Source organism: Onychomys torridus, chromosome 13, assembly GCF_903995425.1.
Source record: "Onychomys torridus chromosome 13, mOncTor1.1, whole genome shotgun sequence".
Taxonomy (NCBI): Eukaryota; Metazoa; Chordata; class Mammalia; order Rodentia; family Cricetidae; genus Onychomys; species Onychomys torridus.
This window is the reverse complement of record NC_050455.1, coordinates 58,014,346-58,036,584: the sequence shown is the minus strand read 5'-3', so window position 1 is coordinate 58,036,584 and position 22,239 is coordinate 58,014,346. Positions and strand designations below refer to the sequence as shown.

Below are 22,239 nucleotides of genomic sequence, written 5' to 3'. Positions count from 1 at the left end.
TGTGGGAAAACACAGATAAACCTTAAAAAGAGAAAATGAAAGAAGCTAACCAGTAAAGACCAATCCATAGTATAATCCCAGTTAAATGTTAGAACGCTCAGAACCTAGAGGAACAGCAAGTAGATTAGTGATTGCCAGGAGTTGAGGTGGTGTGAGGAGGGTGGGGAATGACTGCTTGATTGTTATGTGCCTTTCTCTTTCTTTTTACAAAAGGTGAAAACATTCCAGAACTTGACGGTGGTGATGATTGTACAACACTCTGAACACCCTAATGCACACTGAACTGTACACTATCAATATGTGAGTTATCCACATAGTGAATTCTCTCTCCATACAGCTTTTCTGCAAAACAAACAGGAGCAGTAGTATTTACCACTTGAAATTCTAATTCTACCTAAGCAGAGTTCATGTATCATCATCACTTACCATGAGTGAATGTCTGTTGGCTGAAAGAAGGCCAGTTCCATACCCTGAGCCCAGGCCACCCATCGCTCCATTATGAGAAGGTCCGATGATCCCATGCATGTCCCCATGGCCACCAGGCACAGCTGTGGACGGGCCCACTGCATGATTCCGGAGAACATGAATTGCATCATCCAGTCTTTCTAAGCGGTCTTCAATCCGGCTTTGCTGTTGGTTTATAAATGCAGTGAAATCTGCTTTAGTTTGAAATGCACGCACAGGTTACACAAGCAGAAAACTGAGTTGCTACAGAGCACACTTTGGGTTTCGGAATATATGTTTCCAATAAAGTTTGTTTCCTTAGAACAATAATAAAAATAAATAATGTCCTTCCTAGAAAACTGGTGGAAAATGTTAATGCCAAAATTACAGTGTTATTTTTCATGAACAAAGTAAATTCAATAATTCTTTGAGGACATTATTATGTACATATGCTATACTGGACTGCATTAGCTTGAAAGAGAATTTAGATTTATGTTAGAGAGGAAAACATACATTGAACTTGAGGAAGTCTTTGGCAAGCACAGCTAAGAGCTACAATATTAGTAATCTTCTTTTGGTTTTTGAATAACATTTTCTTCAAGTCAGACATAGGTAAAAGTTTCAAGAACTTTAACCTCTCCCCCACACACATACATTTTTTTTTTATCTGTTAGCAATATCAATTTGCATGTCTGTAGGGGGGTGGCTCAGAAATTATTATAGCAAAAAAATCTTCAAAATTCTGTTACCTAAAGTGATATAAAACCCTAAGACTACAGAATAAAAAAGATTTAGCTTGATCACCTACTCAGGACCTACAGCTGATTTCAAAGTCTATATTGCAGCAGAGAATTCATTACCTTATGCAATTAAAAGCCAATAATTCTTTTTCCATTCTAGCCATTAGGATCCTAGTTTTCTTCAACCAGATAAGGCCTATGCTGTAGCTAACAGTGGAGAAGAAGAAGAACACAGCTACATCTTCATTTTTACTGTGACAAATAATCATTACCTGCCAGTGTACACATTAAAATGCACCATGTTATCAACCCACATTCCATGTGTATTCATAGACAGGATCGGGGTGCTCCTTCCATACAGACATGAAAATGTCGCTCAAAAATTAAGTGAATTAATTACTCTGTCTTATTGCCAAGAAACAGTAGTCAGGGTTGGATCTATGTGTTTGTTCCTTTTTTAAAAAAACTTACATCTAGTGCTGTTTTGTACTAGAACATGCTATACTCTACTTTGGTCTCAAAACGCTGTACTAACAGATGTGCCAGCTCTATTGCATGTAAAAGCAATTTCTAATTATTCTATACTAACAGGAAGAATGTGTGTCTAATAGCGTTAGTCTATGGTACAGCAGATTTTGATTTGGTGGGCTTGGGGGCTATATGACCTCCGTAGGCTGCTGGCTGTGCTACTTATTTGACCCAGAGAGTGTCACCAACCTTCATGGAATCTCCAGTTTTTAATCTACAAAAGCGAGGATGATAGTGGATATTTGGGTCAATGCAAGCACGAAAAGAAAAGATACAGGTGCCTGGCATACTTCCTGGCTAACAGTCTCCTGGTAGAGAGGGAGATCTCTATTTCTGAACCCCTGCGAGTGTTCAAAATGTACAAGGAATCAAAGCTGTGGTCCACAGCTCTGAACCAAATCCTCCAGTTCTACATTGGAATAAAGGCTGGTTTTGATGGCTGGGCTATGGAGAACAGTCTGCAGAGGTTCAGTACTTAAAACAACTGAGCTATCTAGACATAGTCTGTAGATGAAAGAGCTGGGCCATGGGTATGTTTCCTCTCCATGCAGTTGTCTTTATTGGGTAAAATGCATAGCTGGATGATTCATACAGTTCACAGTGGAAGAACATGAGGAAGGAAGGAAACTCGCCTCTGTATTTTTATCTACAGAGTGTCCTTTCAAAATTAAGTTGAAAAGGAGGACAGTAGCCTCTAAATCATGAACAGGTACATGGGCAGAGATAGGGAAATGTATGCCTTCTTCTGTTTCATCTCAGAATATGGAGGAAAAAAGGATAACTCAGTCTTGAGAGACAAACGGACCCCTACTCCTTGACTCATGTGCACACCCAACCTGCATGGTGCAGGGCTGCTTCTTGCATAATTGCAGCTCCACCCACCCTAAGCTGAGGAGGATAAAAGTGCCAGACTTTGAATCATCCTGTGAGTATTTATAATATGAATTAAGTTCAGAGTTTTCCTTTGGAAGAGCAGTTACTTCTTTACCAGTAAAATTGCTGTGTTCCTACAAGAACCACAGTTTATGGTGACTGGAATGGTAGTCCTCTTGGTTGACGTTAGGTGGAAATGGCCTACTGTTATCTGGCAGCCAGGGTGGAGGGAGACAGCATCTTCAAGTGTTCCAGACCTCACACTTGCTCATTGCTCTGGAATTTTCCCAAAGAAGTTGGAAGGAGGGCACAACACTAAGTTTTCAGGATTATTATTTTTTTTTAATCTCTTGAGAGGCCCTAGGTATTTGGAGCCCTAGGCTTCCCTTCTGGCTGCATCTAGGTCACCATCTCCAAACAGAGAAGAGCATACATAGCCTAATGACTGGTTCCAACAAGCTGGTGTTCTTAATGTAGACTTTAAGTAATGATTAGTGAGAACAAGAATCTTAAGGTGACAGAAATTGAGGGGGGGGGGACCTGGCTGGAAAGCAGTGAGGTCTGAGCTGTGACATACCAAAGAGTGCAAGGGTCCTTCATAATTAGGAGATGATGAGGCCTGTCCTCCGTTTCTGGACCAAACAGCTGTGCCTGCTGATATTGAAAGGAAAAAGATACCATCAAATCAGTGGACACTCAAACCCCCTATACTCAAAAAGGGGCAGTGCTGATTCCCATTAGCAATAAGACGAAACACTCAATCTCCCCAGATGAAAATCTGGGGGCTAGAGAAATCTTTCAAATGTAAAACATGTAGTCTTTTCATGGGCTCACAGTATCCTCAGGCTGCTCTGTAAAGAGGAATATTTTATTGGGTCTAAATTTCAGCTAGCAGAACTCCTCTGGGAGAAACCTGTCACAGGAGAATGGAAAGTCACAGTGCTTTTAAGGAGACCAAGGAGAAGCCAAGGAGAAGGGGTGAATAGGCTTCTAGTGGGGGCCAGACTGTGTTCAATCAGAATCCCCTTGTTAATGCACAAGAACCTGACTCTTGTTTTTAAAGTATCTATGGAATGAGATAAACCTTCAAAACCTATTTATTTGTTATTTATTTTAGTGCTGGGGATCGAACTCAGTGATTAGCACATGCTCTGTACATACCGGGGTCCCCTCAGAAACTTCTGGTTAGTTCAGAACACTTCACTAAAGAAGAACTTAAAACTCACTAACAATAGCAACTAAGCAGTTTCTTCCAAAGAGCCTTCTAGAATATATTCCCTATATCCAACCTTCAAAAAAAAAAAAAAAACAACAACAACAACAAAAACACTTTTAAATTTAAAGCAGTTTTAAAGTTCCAATATACTGTAGAAAACTTAGAAAATCCATAATTCAAATAAGGAAAAAAAAAAAAAAAAACAATAACTATGATCTCTCAAGATCCCGTGATCTGGGGCTGCCAGCACATTTAAAATCCATTCCTGTCTTTTCTGGGTATGCCTGTGTATTTTTATGCTAAATAAAAATAGGATATTTTGTTCAATTACTTTTCTTGACAGAATTTGGACAGAGCCGTTGGTGTGAAAATAGCAATCTGTCCCCTTATTTATATCTTCATAAAAGCTTTCTTCCTAACATGTGGTCTTCCAAAAAGCATTACAAGGACCCTAAAAAGTGGCCTCACCAGGCTTGCTTTCTGTACCTTCTACCTACAGCAGGTTGCTGAGGCTGAGGTGCCACTGAAGGGTTGTGCATCTACCTCGCCATCCCTCCCTAAAGTACAGCGGCAGCCAGAGCATGAGTACCAGGTTCTTGGGCAAGCTCTCTCATTGTTACCGGCATACCCTTGGCAAACCACCCAGCCATCCCTCACTTTGGTACACCTACACACAAAACCAGGACATCTGACATTAGCTATTCTCACACTTCAAGACCATGGAACTAGCTGATTTGTTTGAAGTGGTAAATGGGGTGTTCCACCAGCTTCATACTCTCCTCCTATTATCTCAAGTCCTTTGTACTCAATCCTTCTTTGGTTTGGGAGATTGATAGTTGAGATAATTTTTCAGAGCCTAAGTATCTGGTGCCAAGCCAGAAGAGCACAATACTGAGCTTTCGTTTTCTTTTGTGCCATGGGGGTGTGGGTGGGTGTGGGTGTATTCTGTTACCATCTCAGAATCAGCCTGCATCTTCCCAGTTTCAATTTGGTTACCCAGAACAGACTGATTTCAGGATCCAGTTGATCCCACCCCTGTCCTCTTCTGAAAAACATCATTGGTCACAGAGGCTGAAATGCCATCTATGCTGCAGGCATCATTTCTTAAAGTTGTTTGGTAGTTTAAAACCTCTTACTTTCTACAAGGGGACTCAGTTCACAGGGAGCTTAGGAGAGCTGTACACAGGGAACAGTACAGGATTCAAGGACACAACATTTAGGTAAAGCAAATCTATTCTAAATTCCAGGAAGGTCAGGTAGACATGTGACAGTTTTGTATGGAAGCCACCTTGCCTTCTTTCCAATGATCTGGAAATAGATCCAGATATGGAAATATGGAAGTGGACATAGACAAGGCAAGGCTTTCTAAAAGCATTCATGTAAGAAGGGCAGTAGGTCACTCCAATGTACCTTGGAAAAGTAAAATGTCTTACTATATAACTGTACCACTTATAATTATGTGATTAGAATCCATACATCATAGTATTTAATTATATTTTAAAGACAAACACACCCCCTTACTTTATACAATTATATAACAATTTATGTACAAAATCACACTTTCCTTTAAATATTTCAACAGAATTAGGGAAGGCTCAAATATCTTCAGGGAAGGATTCATTTATATAGCCTATAAATAGTAGACATCCATGACTATATTAACTACTTCTTTGAAAAATTCTATTGGAATATATATAATTGAACATCTTCTATAGAACTAAGAAGAGTTTTAAAAAAATGCCTTTTCATCTAATTTTAAAGAAAAAAATTGGATACACATGCACCTTCAGACGGTAACTTCTGTCGTCCACCTCATTCTATTTGTCTATGGAAATGCTATGATTTGAGATTTCTGTAGGCAGAGGGAGTGCGAAGGTGTTTTCCCGCAACCCGTTATAACTGTGAAGTGAAGTTTAGAATACAGTACCTGAGAGCGAAGGAGGGGAGCCAACAGGCGTTGAAGGGTTTGATGAAAAGCTGTTGTTAGTGTGATCTGGAGAATAGATCTTAAAACAGCAGGGAGGAAAAGAAATTCTCATTTATTCTGAATACACGAGGTAGAAACAATAAAAGTACCCGCGCGGTTCATTTAAAACCCACAAGTCACAAAACGCATGTGGCAGACCACTGTTCTAGCAACATTCAAAAGTGAAAAGAATGCAACAATAACCTCAAGTTTGCCAAAGAATCACGGCAGTGGTGTGTGATGGTAAAAAAAAAAAAAAAAAGGAACTGGGGTTGGCCAACTTCAAGTCCAGTGCTTTTCCTACCCATCACTGGCTGTGTGGCTGTGGGCAAGCCAAAGACATACTGCTTTCTAATTTTCCTTTCTTCCTCCAGAAAACAGGAGGCTGGATAGCATCATGTCTACTTCGATTGGGGCATATGAGTGCAGGACACCAGAGACCCCAGATTAAATAAGTACTTTCACTTGGAATTCAATACTGACGTTACTGGAATAATTTTATGTTCATGACGGGAGAGAAAACGCAGCTTAAGACACAAATCTTAGAAGAACAAATTTCCTCTTAAAAGTGTAAATGATCACGTACAGCCTCTAAAGACAATCCAAGGAACAGTACTTGAGCTGAATGAATAAGGAATGCTATTTTGTCACTAGGGAGCACACAGGAATTATTCAGCTCCAGCTTACTGGCGGTGTGGGTGGACAAGGCAGAGAAGTTAAGTCCCTTAGGTGCCAAAGAAGCAACCAGTCCCCCCATGGACCTCAGCTACTGTTGTTTTTTTGTTTTTTCCCCAAGTAATTTTTCTAACTGTCTTACAACGGACTCTTGAAGAGTCAATCTTAGTCAATGGACAGCTATAATAATTTAGAGATGGAAAAAATAGAAAGGGTCACAGAAAAAAAAAAAAATCTATGAGCCAAGAAGCCCAGAGAATGTCCCCAGACCCTCACTGAAGGTGGCCGAACACCAGTGGGGAAGCAAGATCATAGAGGCTCGCTCGCCCAAGGAGGTGAAATCACTTTGCCTCAAAAGTCTCAGTGATCCTCATCCCCCCCCCCCCCCCCCCCCCCAATCAAAGCGATTTGTGTTTATTGTCTAAAATTCCATATGTCCACTTCTGATTAAAGTTCACCCTGCTACAAGCGGTGCCTGTGGAGTCCAAAGTCAATATTTCCTCACCGAAGCCAGGGCTTTCCCCAGAGCGTCTCCAGTCTGGGAACTGCCTGCTGCCCCAGTTCCTCTATTTGCTGCAAAAACAAAAGGCACAATATGAAAACCAGGCAGGGAGACGTCTAACGGCTTTCTATTCCTGGTCCATTTACTCACAATTTAATTGCATTTTTAATGCTAATTATAACACATTAATCTTTAATTAGCATTAATTTGTTTGCTGAGGTAGATGTCAAATATATTCATGTTACTTTTTTTTTTTTTTTACAGATAAAATATAAACCTGACACCTTGATTTAAAGACAAAATGTTTCCCCTAACATTACTCCCCCCAAGTCACTGGTGCGTAGTTACTGGAGACAGATACCAAGCCAGCCCTTAGTGGTCAGCATTGCTAAGAAGAATGTGGCACTTGCAGGACTTGGAAAGTCCTCAGACTCCAACATTTCTTTAGATATAATTGAATTATCCTCATGAATAATTTGCACCTATCTTTAAAGAAAGAAAAATTTGATGGACAGCAAAATGGAGTGTTCATCTTAGTGTCTGACAGCAGGTAGAGCATGAAAAAAACCTCTATAATTGGTCTGGCTAATGAAGAGAGAGAATATTTTTACTATTTCAAATATGTATTTTCCATATATCAAACAAAAAGGTATGGTTAGTAATAATGCCTATGTTCCAGTACAGAACACAGCCAACTCCTTTGTTGAAGGTACATGAGGTTGGGAACGGGCCTGGTGGTGTTACGAGTGTTTCACAGAAACACTGGCTGGACCTGGGGAATACTGTCTCCCTAACAGCCCCAACACTAGCAAACAGACTTAAGGATAATCTATTCATGTTCTAGGAGAATGTTTTTTTTTTTACTTTTTTGTGAAGTGAGAAAAAGAAATATTAAGTTAATTGATGAACGATGAATTCAAGCAAAATTTCACCACACGCTTATATGATGTTTATGTTCCCCAGCCTTCTTCAACAGGAGGAGACCCTTTTAGCTAACCAACTTGGACCATCTCCTTCCAGACCCACAACACGTGGTAGTACATGATCACGACTGCAGGGGTCAAATCCACAGCTTTTCTGGGTCTAACTTCATTCTCTGGACCTCTGCTCAGTGTAGTGAAGGTATGTTTGTTACTTTCATACGTTTACATGCTGGGCATGTCAGTTAAGTTATCTCTAACATATGCTTTACTTGATAAACACAACTCCCACACAAACCCATTTGTTCACTCCTGGGACACTGAAAGGTGTCGCCTGTATGACAAAACACAGTACCTTCAGAGAAAGCAAACCTCTTCCTTTCCTATCACAATTATATGATGGACATGAGTTATATGAACACTGTGGATTATGGTGTGGGAAAATTCTCAGAAAGTATGTCTGATATCACAGAACTGGGCATATAACAGCAACTTAGAAAGGTATCAAGTCCATTAAAATACTTAAGATAAAAAATAGCTGAAATTATTTCTAGTATGAAAATGACAATTTCTAAAATAAAGAGTTTTTAAAACTAAAGATGGTTTTAAAAAGGCTATGATAAAGATTTCAAGACATAGAAAGTACATCTCATCAATATGCATTATTATACTATCTGTGGGAGTGGTTATCTTTTTTCATTGAGAAATATTAACTTTTCATTATTGTATGTTTAAACAAAGGTTGCAGTCAAAATATTGTGATATTTCCCTGATTTTAATACAGATCTCCATAAAGTGAATGTTCATAGAAATACTGGTGGGGGAAAAAAACCCCACATTTTCTAGATAAGAATCTAAACAAAAAACACTCAAGAATTTAACAATAAAAAATTGCTACAGCAGTAGCTTTCAGAAGATTAAATGAAGGGTATAAAATATCCTCCATCCATCCACTTTTAAGACAGAAAACAGAAGACTTGAAAAACCATCACACATATTCTAAGAACATCTACAAAGCAAATACTGTATCACATAAAATCACACTTTAAAAAAGATTGGATACGCTTTGTATGATTTTGAAAATCTTTAGACTCATTTATTATTTAATATGTATGAATGTTTTGCCTACATGATGTATTGCACCACATATGTGCCTGGGGCCAGAAAGGTCAAAAGGATTCTCCTGGGACTGGAGCGAGTGACAGCTATGAGCCACCATGTAGGCTCTGAGAATTGAACCTGGGTCTTCTGCAGGAGAAATAAGGGCTCAATGGTGAGCCAACTCTCTAGCCCTAGTGTGAGTTTTGTTTTAAAGCACTGAATCTTTTGAACTAAGCTATTAGTGTCTTCGTTATACAAAGAGATATTAAGACTCAGGAAGCTGAATCAAAAATAGAATCAACTCCTTACCTCATCTGGTCATAAAAATGTTTCAGAAAACTACAAAGGCTATTCATGCAAGTCACCGATAAGAATGGACTATTTTTTAACGTGAAGCCATTTTATCTAGCAAGAGCTGGACAGCCCAACCCAAGGGCTTAAATTTCAAAGCAGTTTGCGGGGGCTAGTCTACTGTTTCACTGGGCATGCCTTTTGTTCTGTTCCAGGAAACACGGGGGGAACACATTTTCAAAGTGAGCTTGGTCTGCTCTTGAAGATGTCTCTTTTTATTTGTGTGACCAGTACACGAAAAGGACACACAGAATTGGAAAGGAGATACATTTTTAATTCTCAAATGGCATACTATTTGGTCTTGGTACTGAAAAGTGGGTCATGTTTAGCAGAAACACATATTAAATCCACCGTTCAGGCTTCAGTGTATTAGAACTTCATTACTATTTTAGTACCAAGTTCTTGTCAATGTATATTATTAGAAAATCACTAATGTCCATGTGACAAAAATAAATTACGAAACCCAACTTATTTTATTTTGGTTCTCATCAATTTCTTTTGTTCAACAGAAACACACCACCAACAACCAAGCAAACCAACAACAACAAAAATACAACCCAGCCTGTAAGTAAAAGTATGATATAAATGGAAGGTAAACAATTATGAAAAGCTTTGTAATTTTATAGGGGGGTTGATATTGCAAGCCACTCAAGTACTGTTCTGATGGCTCAAACACAGGTGCTGTTGCTGGCTAGATGGAGCACAGACAAAGGTTTCATATCCTGTGCTCGGTGGTGGACCACCCTCTGTTAGTCTGCACTTTGGGGAAATGGCGATTCCCATCAGAACACACCCCAAACAAAATACCAGGACGAGTGGTGCCTGGGGATCAGCCCTGAAAATCAGACTCTGGAAAATATGTTTCCCCTTTATTGCACACCCATAACCTGAGGCAGGGAACAGAGGACATCAAAGGCAGAGGAAATACAAGTCAGTGTGTCATTCAGAGAAAGGCTGCTTCAAGATGAGGCTCTTCTGAACTGTGTCCCAATGACCCTCATGTCATTAAAATGCTAAGGAGAAACATGGTAACACCCTGAGTTTGTCCACAAAGATGACTGTAACATGGAACATTGCCAATTCTCCACTAAGACTCGCAGAACAATCTCCAACATGGCCGTGATGCACGGATGCTATGTGGGAAGGACTCCAGGCATTCAGAAGGGAAGGTGGGCCTCCTGACTGTGTGCAGGAAATGGTGGAGAGGCTTAAATCAAACTCATTTATTGCTCTCCATTGGTGGTCTTTATAACTACAGACCTGACACTGCTGGATAAAATGTATCTTTCCTTTTCAGTCCGTGCCTGGTCATCACCCAAATTCATCTGAAAGCTCAAGCTCCTCATAAAACACAGACTGGATATTATGTGACTAGTTTAATAAAATTTCTATGAAACCAAGCCCTCTAGGGAAAAGGGACATAATGTTTCTACTAGAAAGCCACATCCCAACATGCTTCATGTCACACAAACATGTCAGGAGGAGTGAAAGTTGTAAGGCAGATTAATTCATGAACCCGATAGATATTTCAGAATAATCTTTAACATATGTTGCATTAAATCAATCTTAGTAGCCTGTTCCTTCAACACTACTTGGTTTGAGGTTTAAAAACATGGGAAATACAATCTTTTTCTGGACTCAGAAGGCAAGCCAGTTAAAGACGAATAAAACAAGAGTGGTTATTATAAAGTGTTATGTTGTTATTTGCCCAATTCCTTGTGAGGGACAAGGAGGGTGTATGGCCCCAAAATCTCAAAGATCACACTGTCAACGTATATAGATGGCAATTCCCAATGGAAGGGGCAGATTGCTGAGTGGCTCTCAGGCTTGAGGAATCCCCCTGACCTATGCTATAACAGAAGGTCCTCTCTTGATCAGCAAGAGCTGATCGTTCAGGAAGGAAAAAGTAGGAAGAAAGCAAAGTGTACTACCCTGTAGAAAGCTCTGTTCTCTGCAGCTGGCATCTATTAACTTCCTCTGTGTGCATACTTGGATCAAGAGGATCTGAACTGTACTGCTTCTGATATACATCAGCTGTCTGGCATTGAAAGAATATTTAGGGATGAGACAGAAGAGATGCAAGTGCCTTCCTAAAGCTCCCTCTTTGCCTAGGTGCTAAGCCAGCTGAGCTACCATTGATCCATTCTGTACCCTATTAACCTCGTTTAGTCCAGGATGCTTCAGGGACCCTTCCAATCCAGAAACGGCCAATGTAATCTCCAGGATGTGCTAGTATTTGCTAGAAAGGGCAGGAATGGACCATAAGCCACAAGTAAAATATTTTACCATGAATGGATATGTCATTGAAAAAAATTTCAAAAATGTCTCTCAGAAGAACTAGCAATGGGCATTGAAAATCAACGGAGAGCAAACAAGCCTTCAAAAAAGAAGGCTTAAGTCAGTTGTCTCCGCAAGACAGATGACAAGCCATCCCCAACCCAAGCAAGTACTTCCCATCTTAGAGATGCAGCAGACAGATACGAAGTGAGATGCCGGCCTAGAGATGCCGTGTCTTGGAGGTCTAGAGCTTCTGGCTCCCTCCACAGATATGTGAGGTTCTACAGGCTTTAAGCTGATGGCTGATAACCACGGTAAAATATTATCACATGACACGGAGACATGGAGCAGCCTTCTGAATCCAGAAAGCTCCCTTAAACATCAATGCCATGTTTCAGAGGGCTGCAGTGCCTTGCAACTTCGTGCCAAGAAAACTTGAAAACTGGGCTGTCCATGTGTTAGTGCTCGAACCTCTTTCTTACGGCATTAGTGCTTAGTTTCCCCCCCCTACAGGATCATGTGTGTAATCTCAAACATGTGTCAGGGTATGTGTTCCTTATTTACCAATTATTTAATTAGCCCTGTTTGTTCTTTGAGATACAGGCAATGTAGTATTTCTTTATTTCCTGCATTTCAGAATGAGTGAGTATATGCCAAATATTTTCAAAAGTCTACAGATGTATCCTATTAGTCCTCACTGTTTGTTAGGGAAGCACACTGACATCAGAAAGCTTCTCTTCATGTTATGCAGACATGCCGCCATCACTGCCTCCTTCCACACACCAAACCAAAGCCTAAGAGAATCTTACATGAAGACACGTGAGTACTGGAACACCATGAGACTACGGCTTAGAACTGGACTTCCATTTTCCTCTGCATTTGTACATAAGGAATTGGAGAATACATTATTTTAAGGCAGAACATACTGGACTATTCAAGAATGTTCTCCCTTAGAGTAGCTTCAAAGTAACTTTTGTGTTTATGCAAATATAATAAGGGTATTTTTCCCCCACAGGGCTGAATCTCCAGATGTACTTATTTTCAAAGAAATTATGATGCCTTTCTATATTTTTCTAATGGATTTTTGACAAGAATATTGATTTTTGTCAAATCATTTATGTAGTAGATTCCTAAAGATCCTTTGTGTGGGTTCTAAAAATGTTATGCTTTTCTTTTATAATTGGAGATCTTTATCATGGTCTGGACCCATGAAGCTAAGTTCATCTTCAGCATGCAGCTGGACTCTTTGTAGGAGTCACTCATCCCCCTACTCTACCCAGGTGACTGCTGTTTGTCCCCAAGCTAATGGGGAGAGGGCCATCTAAAACAAGCAAACCTTATTCTCACTGTATCGGGCAATCAAGCTGTCCAAGATTCACAGAGAATAACCTGGACCACATTCTCTCTTTTACCCAGTGATGCATGCCTCAGTCACATAAAGACTGAAGATCAAGTCTACACAAGTTTCTAAAAGACTGCCCAAGTGTGTTTTCCTGAACTCGAAGGTCTGTTCCACCTCCATATCTTCCTTAAAAAGACAATGACTCAAACCACAAGTAGACAGGAAATCTGTCATGTACGAGGATGAATGACCGGCCATCCTTCATCACCAACCTCATGACTGGAGAAGGGGCTTTCCAACTGTCAAACCACACTGTAGTGAAATGTGCCCTCGGAGTCTTTCAGTTCTGCCCTTTTCTTTCTTTCTTCTTGTTTTTTAAATGTGCCTAAACTTCACTGGTAGCTAATAAAACTTCCCCCATGTGACTTCTGTCCATAACTCTCCAAGGTCAGACTGTACAGCACACTGGTAAAAGCTCTCTTTTGGAAAGTTCCAGAAATGGAAAGTCATTCCTAAATTTGCTTCTTGGTGAGATGTGATAGGAGAGAGCTGGTAGGTGGCTCATCTCAAGTGTGAAATAAATTACTGAATAAGCAAGCAAGGGTATTAGTTAGCCAGAAATTATATTTTAACATTTTAATACCATCTCCTTCACTAAAAGCTCTCCCACATAAGTGATTCAACACAATTCCCAAAGTTCAAAGAAAAAAGAAAAAAAAAAATCACACACACAAAAAAACTAAAGCAATAAACAGTGGTATGATGCTTTCTCTAAAACATAGCCTGAGTTTTTCATCAGTGACCCTCTGGGAGTGATCTCAAAGGCCAAGCTGTTACAGTTTGATCGGGAAATGTCCCCCACAGGCTGGTGTATCTGAACACTGTGTTCCTAGCTGGTGGTGCTGTTTTGGAAGACTGTGGAAACTGTGAGACACAGGGCCTGGCTGGCAGACACAGACAAGTGTGGGCACACCACAATGGGGACAGCCTGGCCCAGTTTATGGTCCCATCTCTGTTTTCTGATCCACTGAGATGTAGTAATCTACACTGCAGGCTCTACCCACCAAAGACAAGGACCTAGGTCATTCTAGACTGTGTGTCTTTGAACCATGAGCTCAGATGCAACTCTCCTCTCTTGAGCTGCTTTAGTCAGGCATTTGGTCACAGCAACAATTACCCAATGCACCTGCCAAGTGTGGCTTAAAGTGGAACAGAGTGTGTGGGCTGTGATCAGCAGAGTCTTGGGTTTTATGAAGACCCTGGAGTGTCTAGATGTGTTATGCATTAGAATGAGAAGTTTGTCAAGACTGATCCAGAGATGAGAGGCTACTTCCTTACTCTCCTCTTTAGGAGCAGCTAAACACCCTGCCTAGCTCTTCCCTCAGGAAAACAGTACTGGCAGAGATCCATCTGCACTAACAGACCACAACAGACATCAGGGGACATGAGTGGATGATGCATTTGGCAGCAACAATCTTCCTGAACCTAAACTTATTATGAAGCCCACAGGAAATAATTTCTGGTCCACTGTTACTCAGACATCTCTGAGGTGAACAGTAGCATTTCTCTTCAAGGGCTCCACAACGCTACATTCTCTGAAGGTTAAATTCATCTAGCTAGTAAAAGGACTTTTAATTGAAAATTCCATATAAACAAGTCTTTGGATGACAGTGACATGTCATGAGTAAGACCTTAGCATAACAGTCAATCTCTGGAAAGTGGTGAACTGTTGCTGTTAAGTGACATCCTTTCCCTCATCTTACTGGTCTTCTATGAATATCTTAAGAACAATTTACTTGTCCACTGCTTGAGAATGTGAGATGCAACAGATTCTGGGTCTTCTTAAACCTTTATTTAACTTAATGACTCATAATGGACAACAAAGTCAAATTTCAGTTTCATGTCACCAAAGAAAAAGTGACTACAGGCAAGAAGTGATTATTCCTATTCAATACATTCATCTGTTCACTCGGTGATGTGACACATATTTATTTCCTGCCTGTAATTCTGTTATGAGGAGAGCAAAAGAGCCTTCATTATTAAACCCTACCATGGAGCCCTAGCATCTGGGTTGGCGTGGGCATCACTCACCCATTATACTGTCTGTCCCGTTGGCAGGAGGTGTGCAGGACGAGGTGCTGTAATGGTTTGTGCCACTACGATGGAACGAGGACATTGGCGGAAGACTGGAGTTGATGTCTGCTGAGGAGTGTGATGGGTAGCTCTGCAGCAGGGCAGAAGAGAGGCTACATTCAGTCACTACATTCAGTTGACTTAGTGTTCTCATACGTCTCTCACAGCTCACCCTATCAAAGGGAGATGCTTTCAGAATTTCAAAACAGTCAAGAAAGCATCCTGCTTGTATTTGACAGCTTCCAGTTTCTAAATAAGCAGATACATACAGATCCAAAGTGGATGCGTGGTTATATCAAGTGCCAGATAATATCATAGCAACCCAGGACACCAAGAAAAGATAAAAATCTCCAAATTTCCAAATCATGGATTAAAAAATCATCTCATACACTTCAGAAACATGCGATTTCTTTTATTTTTCTGGGGCCTACTGAACAAGTGAAAAAGACTGTGCTATATAATGAACACAACATACAGATCTCCAGGGTTTATGTGACATTGGACTCTGGCCTCTAGCCTCTGCATGGCAAAGTAATAGGATCCTTCTTCTTTCCCCGTTGGGTCTTCTTGCTGAAGGAATCTCAGCATCAAGAACAAGATAGGAAATGAAAAACTTTTAAAATAATAAGAAGCTAAATCTCTCCAAAGCCTGCATGTAGGAAAGCTTACACTGGTGGTGGCTTTGATGAATTGATTTGGGATCCAAAGCCTTGACTATGCTTTATTTCACCGTGAGTGCCTTCTGCATGCTTCATATGCTGTTTAGCTGACTATGAAGGGAGAACATCTTTAAAGGGTCACTTGGCTTAAGTCTTGGCTTCAAACTCAGTTGCTACAGCAGTTCTTCAAATGATTTAAGGTAGCATATTAGTTGGTCTGTACCCATCACTAAAGGAACATGTGCATTCACAAGGACACCTCAAGCTAATGTCCCACAAACAAACAGCCCAGCATGAAAATTTATTTTCATAAGCATTTGGATGTGCTACAGATATGTTAAAGAAAAATATGTAAAGATAAAAATTTTCCTGGCATGTGAAAAATTAAATCTATAAGTTTTTATTATAGCATTATTACACATGCATTTAATTACTTAGTTTAAAAATGGAGGCTGGGCAATGGATCATTATTGTCTCATGACTAGAGATGCTTTTAAAATTACTTTTAAAATAGAGCTAGTAGGTACTGCGAGCACCAGGAAGTAAGAAAACCCAGACATTTGTTCACAGGAAGAAAAGTGGTTTCTTGGTGCTAGCCAACTGATTTGGGGGAATTCTGCCTTTCCTAGAAGACCATATCTTTGCTTTTGACTCTCCTATGAGTTCAACCAAGTTGGACCTGCATTCTATACCATGCCATCTCATAGTCATTCATATGCCATTCACTGCTTACTTTTCAAGTCCATTCCCATAATACTGTGAACTCCCCAAAAGGGAGGGGATGGAGCTCATACCTTTTCATGTCAGTGGCTAAGTAGTAAACATACAATGACAGTACAAATTCATGAACAGTGGCTGAAGTATTACGTACTTGAGAGACTATCAAACAGTCTACATCACGCATCTACATTTCAGCGCTGGGTCTACCAGCAACACCATGTAACAAGATAGATAAATTTAGAAGATGTCAATGAAAATGGAGACGTAACGCACTTGCTCCTGGGTCTCTCGTTAAAACTCACTTATATTGGGGACTCGACTCTCCCAAGTTGTTCATATGACATTCTCTAAAGAATAATAGAGCAGGGCTACTCTAAAGAACAAATAATAAGAAAGACTAGATAGGATGCAGGATTTGGAAAAGCAGATATAGAAGGGTTAGGATATAGTTAGTTCTGCTCTAGAGAGAAAGGATTATGATAAAGATACAGAGGGAAAAAGGACTATGTGGAAAAGACTGAAAGAGAGGAAGATGACATGGCTGTACTCGATGTAGTAGTACTGCTTGCTGCGATTTTGTAGAAATCAAAACAGAGGATTTCAAAAATGCAAAATATCTAGTTGATGATATATAATTAGAAGAAGTGACATGGAAAAAAAGAAAATCATCAGTGAGACTCTTTGGACCCTTATAAGTTTATGGAAAATGGAGGATAATTTAGGATATGACACACACACACACAGAGTTAAGGCTAAGTGCAGAGAATATGAAGAAAAAACAATCCCCACAGTTTTATGGGGAAACTAATATAATCCACACTAAATCAGTTATTTTTTAGAGACACAAAGAAAATTAGATGCTGAAACAAATGAATGCAAGTTTATAACCAGATTACTTTTCTATGAGAACTATCTTGAAAACTAACATTACTCATATAAATAAATACAGCACCAAGAACATTAGTGATGGATGTCTCTTTTAGAGGATACAAGGATCCAATCTATGAGATTTTCATGATCTCTTTCTCCAACTATTACTGTCCATCTTTCTTGCTATAAAGGTATGAAGGGAATGTAGTTAGTTTAAGTGTCATGGCTTTTCATGTCCATGCTTTTAATTCTACTAGTCACGCAAGTGTTAACAAACATTCACATTGGTGATGTTTGTTACTGATGTATGGGTTAGTAATTTGATGATTCAAAAATCTAAGAATTGGTGGTATATACTAAGAATGAAATCATGCTATAGGCTAATTTATGGGTTCATAGTCTTGGCATTCATGACCTTTTGTGACAGATATTTCATTGCCATAGGGCTTTACTGTGTGTATGGTTACTAGTATCTCTGGCCTCTACCCACTGTGGACCGCAGCAGCATCTATATCCTAGCTGTAACAACAAACATGCCTCTAAGCATTGTTCAGTGGTTCCTGCGGGTAGCCTTATGACCAGCTGCAAATCACTGATGCACAAAAATAAAAGACAAAGGAACTTCCTTTATGCTAAAGTTCTAGATTTCCTCAGAACCCTGAAGTATGTAATGCTAAAGCCATGTGTCAATCACATCAGGCAGGGAAGACTCTATCCTTACTTTTTCAACCATCTCTGCCAAGTCATTGAGAACTTTTCTACAAAGACCCATTCCAAAGCTTAACCACAAACTCCATTCATCAGGGTGGTTCTGTGCATGTATCTGCAACAAGCAGTGTTGAGCTAGGGGATTCAGTTATAAAAGTCGAAACCGTAAAGGGGAATTAAAGACTTAAAATGGGTAACTCAACAGTTGCAGGTGAAATGCGTGGAACTGAAACTTCCTAATTACACAGTCTATTATGACATGGCTAATGATGTTTCCAAAATGTTTTACCTTTAGAGGTAATGTGGTATTGGTCATATTACACCCCAAATAATCCAGGGAAATCTCTCTTCCTCATAAACTAGCCCCTGTCAGCATGGGTAGCCAAAGACTATAGGATGGAGCTGTACAGAACCATCACTAATTTCAAGATAAAAGATTCAGACTGCTGTTGTATATTCAAATTATCCCCAATCAGTGTCAGAGTCTTCAAAGTCACTTCAGAGAGAGAGATTGTCACATGGCTAAATACTGAAATTACAATGATAACTAGATGTAATAATTCAATAGTTTCATTCTCAGTGGGAAAACTCATTAGGATACATTACCAGAGACCTTATTCACTTACCCTTTAAAACAAAAATCTTGCTCTCTGAGATCTGCTAACTGATCACATTAAGAATGGGAACCTGAGTTCTGTGACAAACACATGGCTTTACCAAGAGAGTTTCTCATGGGACCCACTGAGACACTACTTTAAAATGATTTTTGTCTCTGGACGATGATACTGTTTTGATTCATTAAAACTTTTTCTGACATGTACTTGTTTTCAGATTTGAAATTATACCTTTTGTGCATCTGAGCATAATTTAAGGGCTCCCTCACCATGCAATGAACTTTAGTGACATAAAATCATATTATAATGTAAAATTATAAAATACGATAAGAAAAGAAATAACTGTAGGGAAAAGGAAAATAATATGCAGACAAATCTTCAAAGGATTGAAATTCTAACATTTAATATACTACACCAAACATGATTTTGCCATCACAACTTCCCTAGTTTTGATTATAAGTCCTAGGGAAAGCAGGAAATGGTAGTGGATAAGTAAACATCTTACCAAAGATATTCTATCATAATTACAGTTCATATTTCTCTAAGCTGTCACTCAAATGTCTCCAAGTATGGGATGGGAGAAGAGGAAATCTGAAACTCAATGATTTGCTATTTACTGAAAATGTGCTAAATTTGGAGAGATAACAAACAGGTCCTTCCCATCACTATCACCTGCTTCCCAGGAAAGTAAAGGCTAAGTGACCAAGTGGTATCCAGAGTTCTAGGACCGACTAAAAGTAGATTCCCAAGGATACTGGAACTTTTATATCTGGAATCCTTCAGACATCTGCGAAGGCTATAAAGCTTTCTGTTCCCTTCTACATATGCAGAGGGTGAACAAAGGAAGGAATGAACCACAGGAATCCAGAAAGAATGTCCCTGATCAGGACAGAAAAAAAGTAATAAATATGGAATGAGGAAAGGAGAGGAAGAAGAGATGTGCTGAAGTCATAACCACAGACTTTCCTTCATATTGGTAGGGTTTGAAGTTTTGTGTGCCTGTGTGTGTGTGTGTGTGTGTGTGTGTGTGTGTGCGCGCGCGCGCGCCTGTGTGTGTATGACACATGTGGGGATGCAGGTACATGCAACTGTGTGTGCACATGAGAAGACTAGATTTTGGATATCTTTCTCTATCACTCTCTGCCTCACTGCGTTGAGACAAGTTTTTCTCACTGAGCCCAAGGCTCTCCTTTTTAACTAGACTGGCTGCCTAGCAAGCTGTTGGGATCAGCCTGTCTTCCTATCTCCATCCGCAATGCTGGGGTTACAGGCACACACAGGCATACCCAGCTTTTCACATGAGTGTTGGGATTTCTTAGGCTTACAATTACTCTTGCCTACTGAGCCATCTTCCCAGCCTATGGAATTTTAGTTTTTATTTGTACATTAATGAACAATGAATTTAAATCTCATGTGACCTGCATCCCATATCCAACTCATGATCTAGACATTTTTCTTCTACTTAATGATAGATTCAATACATAAGTAGATTCTTGGCTGTGGTAGTTTTAAGCCTCGAGAGAGTCAGATGGTTGATTTTTCCAGGACAAGGAAATGTCTACACAAAGGTATGTAAGCAGAAGAGACGGGCAGAGTGGAAAAACCTTACTAAGGAAAGACTTAATACTGTACAAGCCAGTGGCTTTCCCTGGGCGGTGTAGCAAAACAGAACATAAGTGGCACGTGTGGAATTAAAATTTAAAACTCAATATATGTGAAAATTCCAGTTTCCTATTCCCAACAAGATTACATAGAAAACACAAACCATTTCCTTATACTAGGTCACAAAAGGTCAAAGGTGACAGAGAAATCCCTGTGATCTCAAATCTTTCTCACTCCACCCTTAGCAGTACATTCTCCAGAATTTTAGACAGTAAAAAAGGCACCGCCATTGCTGGAGCCCGGAACTCAAAAACACTGTGCTTATGAACCAAAGGAAGCTGACGTCGCTATAAAGAAAGCAGAACAAAATACAATAAACAAACGAACAACGACAAAGAAGCTCTCCAAGGTTTACAGAGGTGATCTGCTCCTGTTGAGTCTTTGATCACAGAAACAATAAAACTCGAAGAATAATAGGCACGAGCTATTTTTGCCTCTTTGCAGAGTCCTTGCGTACACACAGAGATGAAACTCATAAACTGGCGGGTGCTCACCCACCCCATCCCTGTGAGCCGTCCTTACCAAACGTTCATGTGGATGCAGGCTACAGTAGCTGCTAGGCTGTGGAATATGAGAGGAATTGCCCAACATCCCTCCATAGCCAGGCTGATTCATTCCACTGGAGGAGCTCCAAGGGTCACTGCTGTGATGGCCATCTGTAAAGGACAAAGAAAACGATGACTTCTCTGAGGCAATCAGCCTTGCCTTTTAGACTAGGGTTTCTTCATACACTTGAAAATAACCTCTTGTGTGTTAATCCTTGTGTTGCTTCGCTGATTACATCACACGACAGACATCACTGTTTTTTTTTCCCTGAGTGGCTTTTTATATTGTCAAACAAGTAGAAACACTGAAGTGTTCTTAGTAAAAATTCAACTGGAAAAGAAGAGAATGAGTTTCTATGTGGAATTATATCAGGTCAGCAAGATCTTTCATGCTGAAAGAAACCGTTCTTAGGAACCCCTGACCCCTACTTTTATGAAAGTCATCTAAAAAGTTAAATCATCTTCAAACTTTGAGGTGAAAATAAAATAGTTGAGCCATTACTGAGGTGGCAGGGACCACACTGAAATGATGATTGCAAAAGAGCCACCCAGATTTAGAAGGTTGGATTTCATCTCTATGCCGTGCACAACACAGAGAATTACCATTGGAGTTATCTTACGGTAAGTGGGGGAGGTATTTCCGTCCTAGGTCATTCGGGAATTTGATATGTATGTACTCAGCTACCTGAAATCTTCAGGAGCAATGTGAGGAGGATATGCATGTCTTAAGACAGATAGTATAATACAGAAAAAATGGACAGACTCTGGATTTCATAAATATACGAGGAAAAGGAATTTGAAAATCATACAGAGATATCATTTTATTGGCTCTTTTAGTGTGCAGGTAGTCTTTCATATTAACAGCAGAATAGAGGCACTCTTAAAGATTCCTTTCACTCCCTGGTCCTGTAGTTCTATAAACTGCAATTCTTTCATTTTGATTTCTCGAAACAAACCTAAGGGCAAGAAACAGCCTGAAACACTGCTAATTCAGCCACCTCTTCCTTCTCTCAGTAGCTGAACAGAAATGATTAAGTATTGGACTATACCAGGTCACCAGCTTAATGCTGAATGCATATAGCTATGCCTTGTTGAAAACAAGCTTATTTACACAGTAACATGTATATAACCACAGCTTTTAAACCAGGCAAATTTTACCTGATATTTTATTTCATGAAGCTGTGTTTTTTTTAACACTTAATTTTTAAATCCTGAAGTTAGAATTTCAGAACCAGTCTGGTTGCAGAATCCAAAGGGAGAGATGGTAGATTTCTACCTCTAAGAACCATAGAACCAAACTCATGTCCGTAATTTTGACAAATGTAGACTTGTAACCAAAAGTTAAAAAGTGAACGTCAAAATAAGAGATCACAACAGTAAGTTTAAAATAAGC

At 39.7% G+C, this 22,239-nt stretch overlaps 1 protein-coding gene across 11 annotated transcripts in view; it reads right to left on the bottom strand.

The window, feature by feature from the left end:
• Tcf4 (transcription factor 4) overlaps positions 1-22,239 on the bottom strand; it is a 346,375-nt gene that overhangs the window by 29,607 nt on the left and 294,529 nt on the right. For all 11 annotated transcript variants that reach the window (XM_036204517.1, XM_036204520.1, XM_036204516.1 and 8 more), the window contains 6 exons: positions 20,824-20,957; positions 15,027-15,159; positions 6,948-7,015; positions 5,729-5,807; positions 3,163-3,239; positions 427-630 (listed from right to left, as the gene is read on the bottom strand). In XM_036204517.1, coding sequence (XP_036060410.1) covers positions 427-630; positions 3,163-3,239; positions 5,729-5,807; positions 6,948-7,015; positions 15,027-15,159; positions 20,824-20,957 — 695 coding nt within the window. The remainder of the gene's footprint in view (positions 1-426; positions 631-3,162; positions 3,240-5,728; positions 5,808-6,947; positions 7,016-15,026; positions 15,160-20,823; positions 20,958-22,239) is intronic.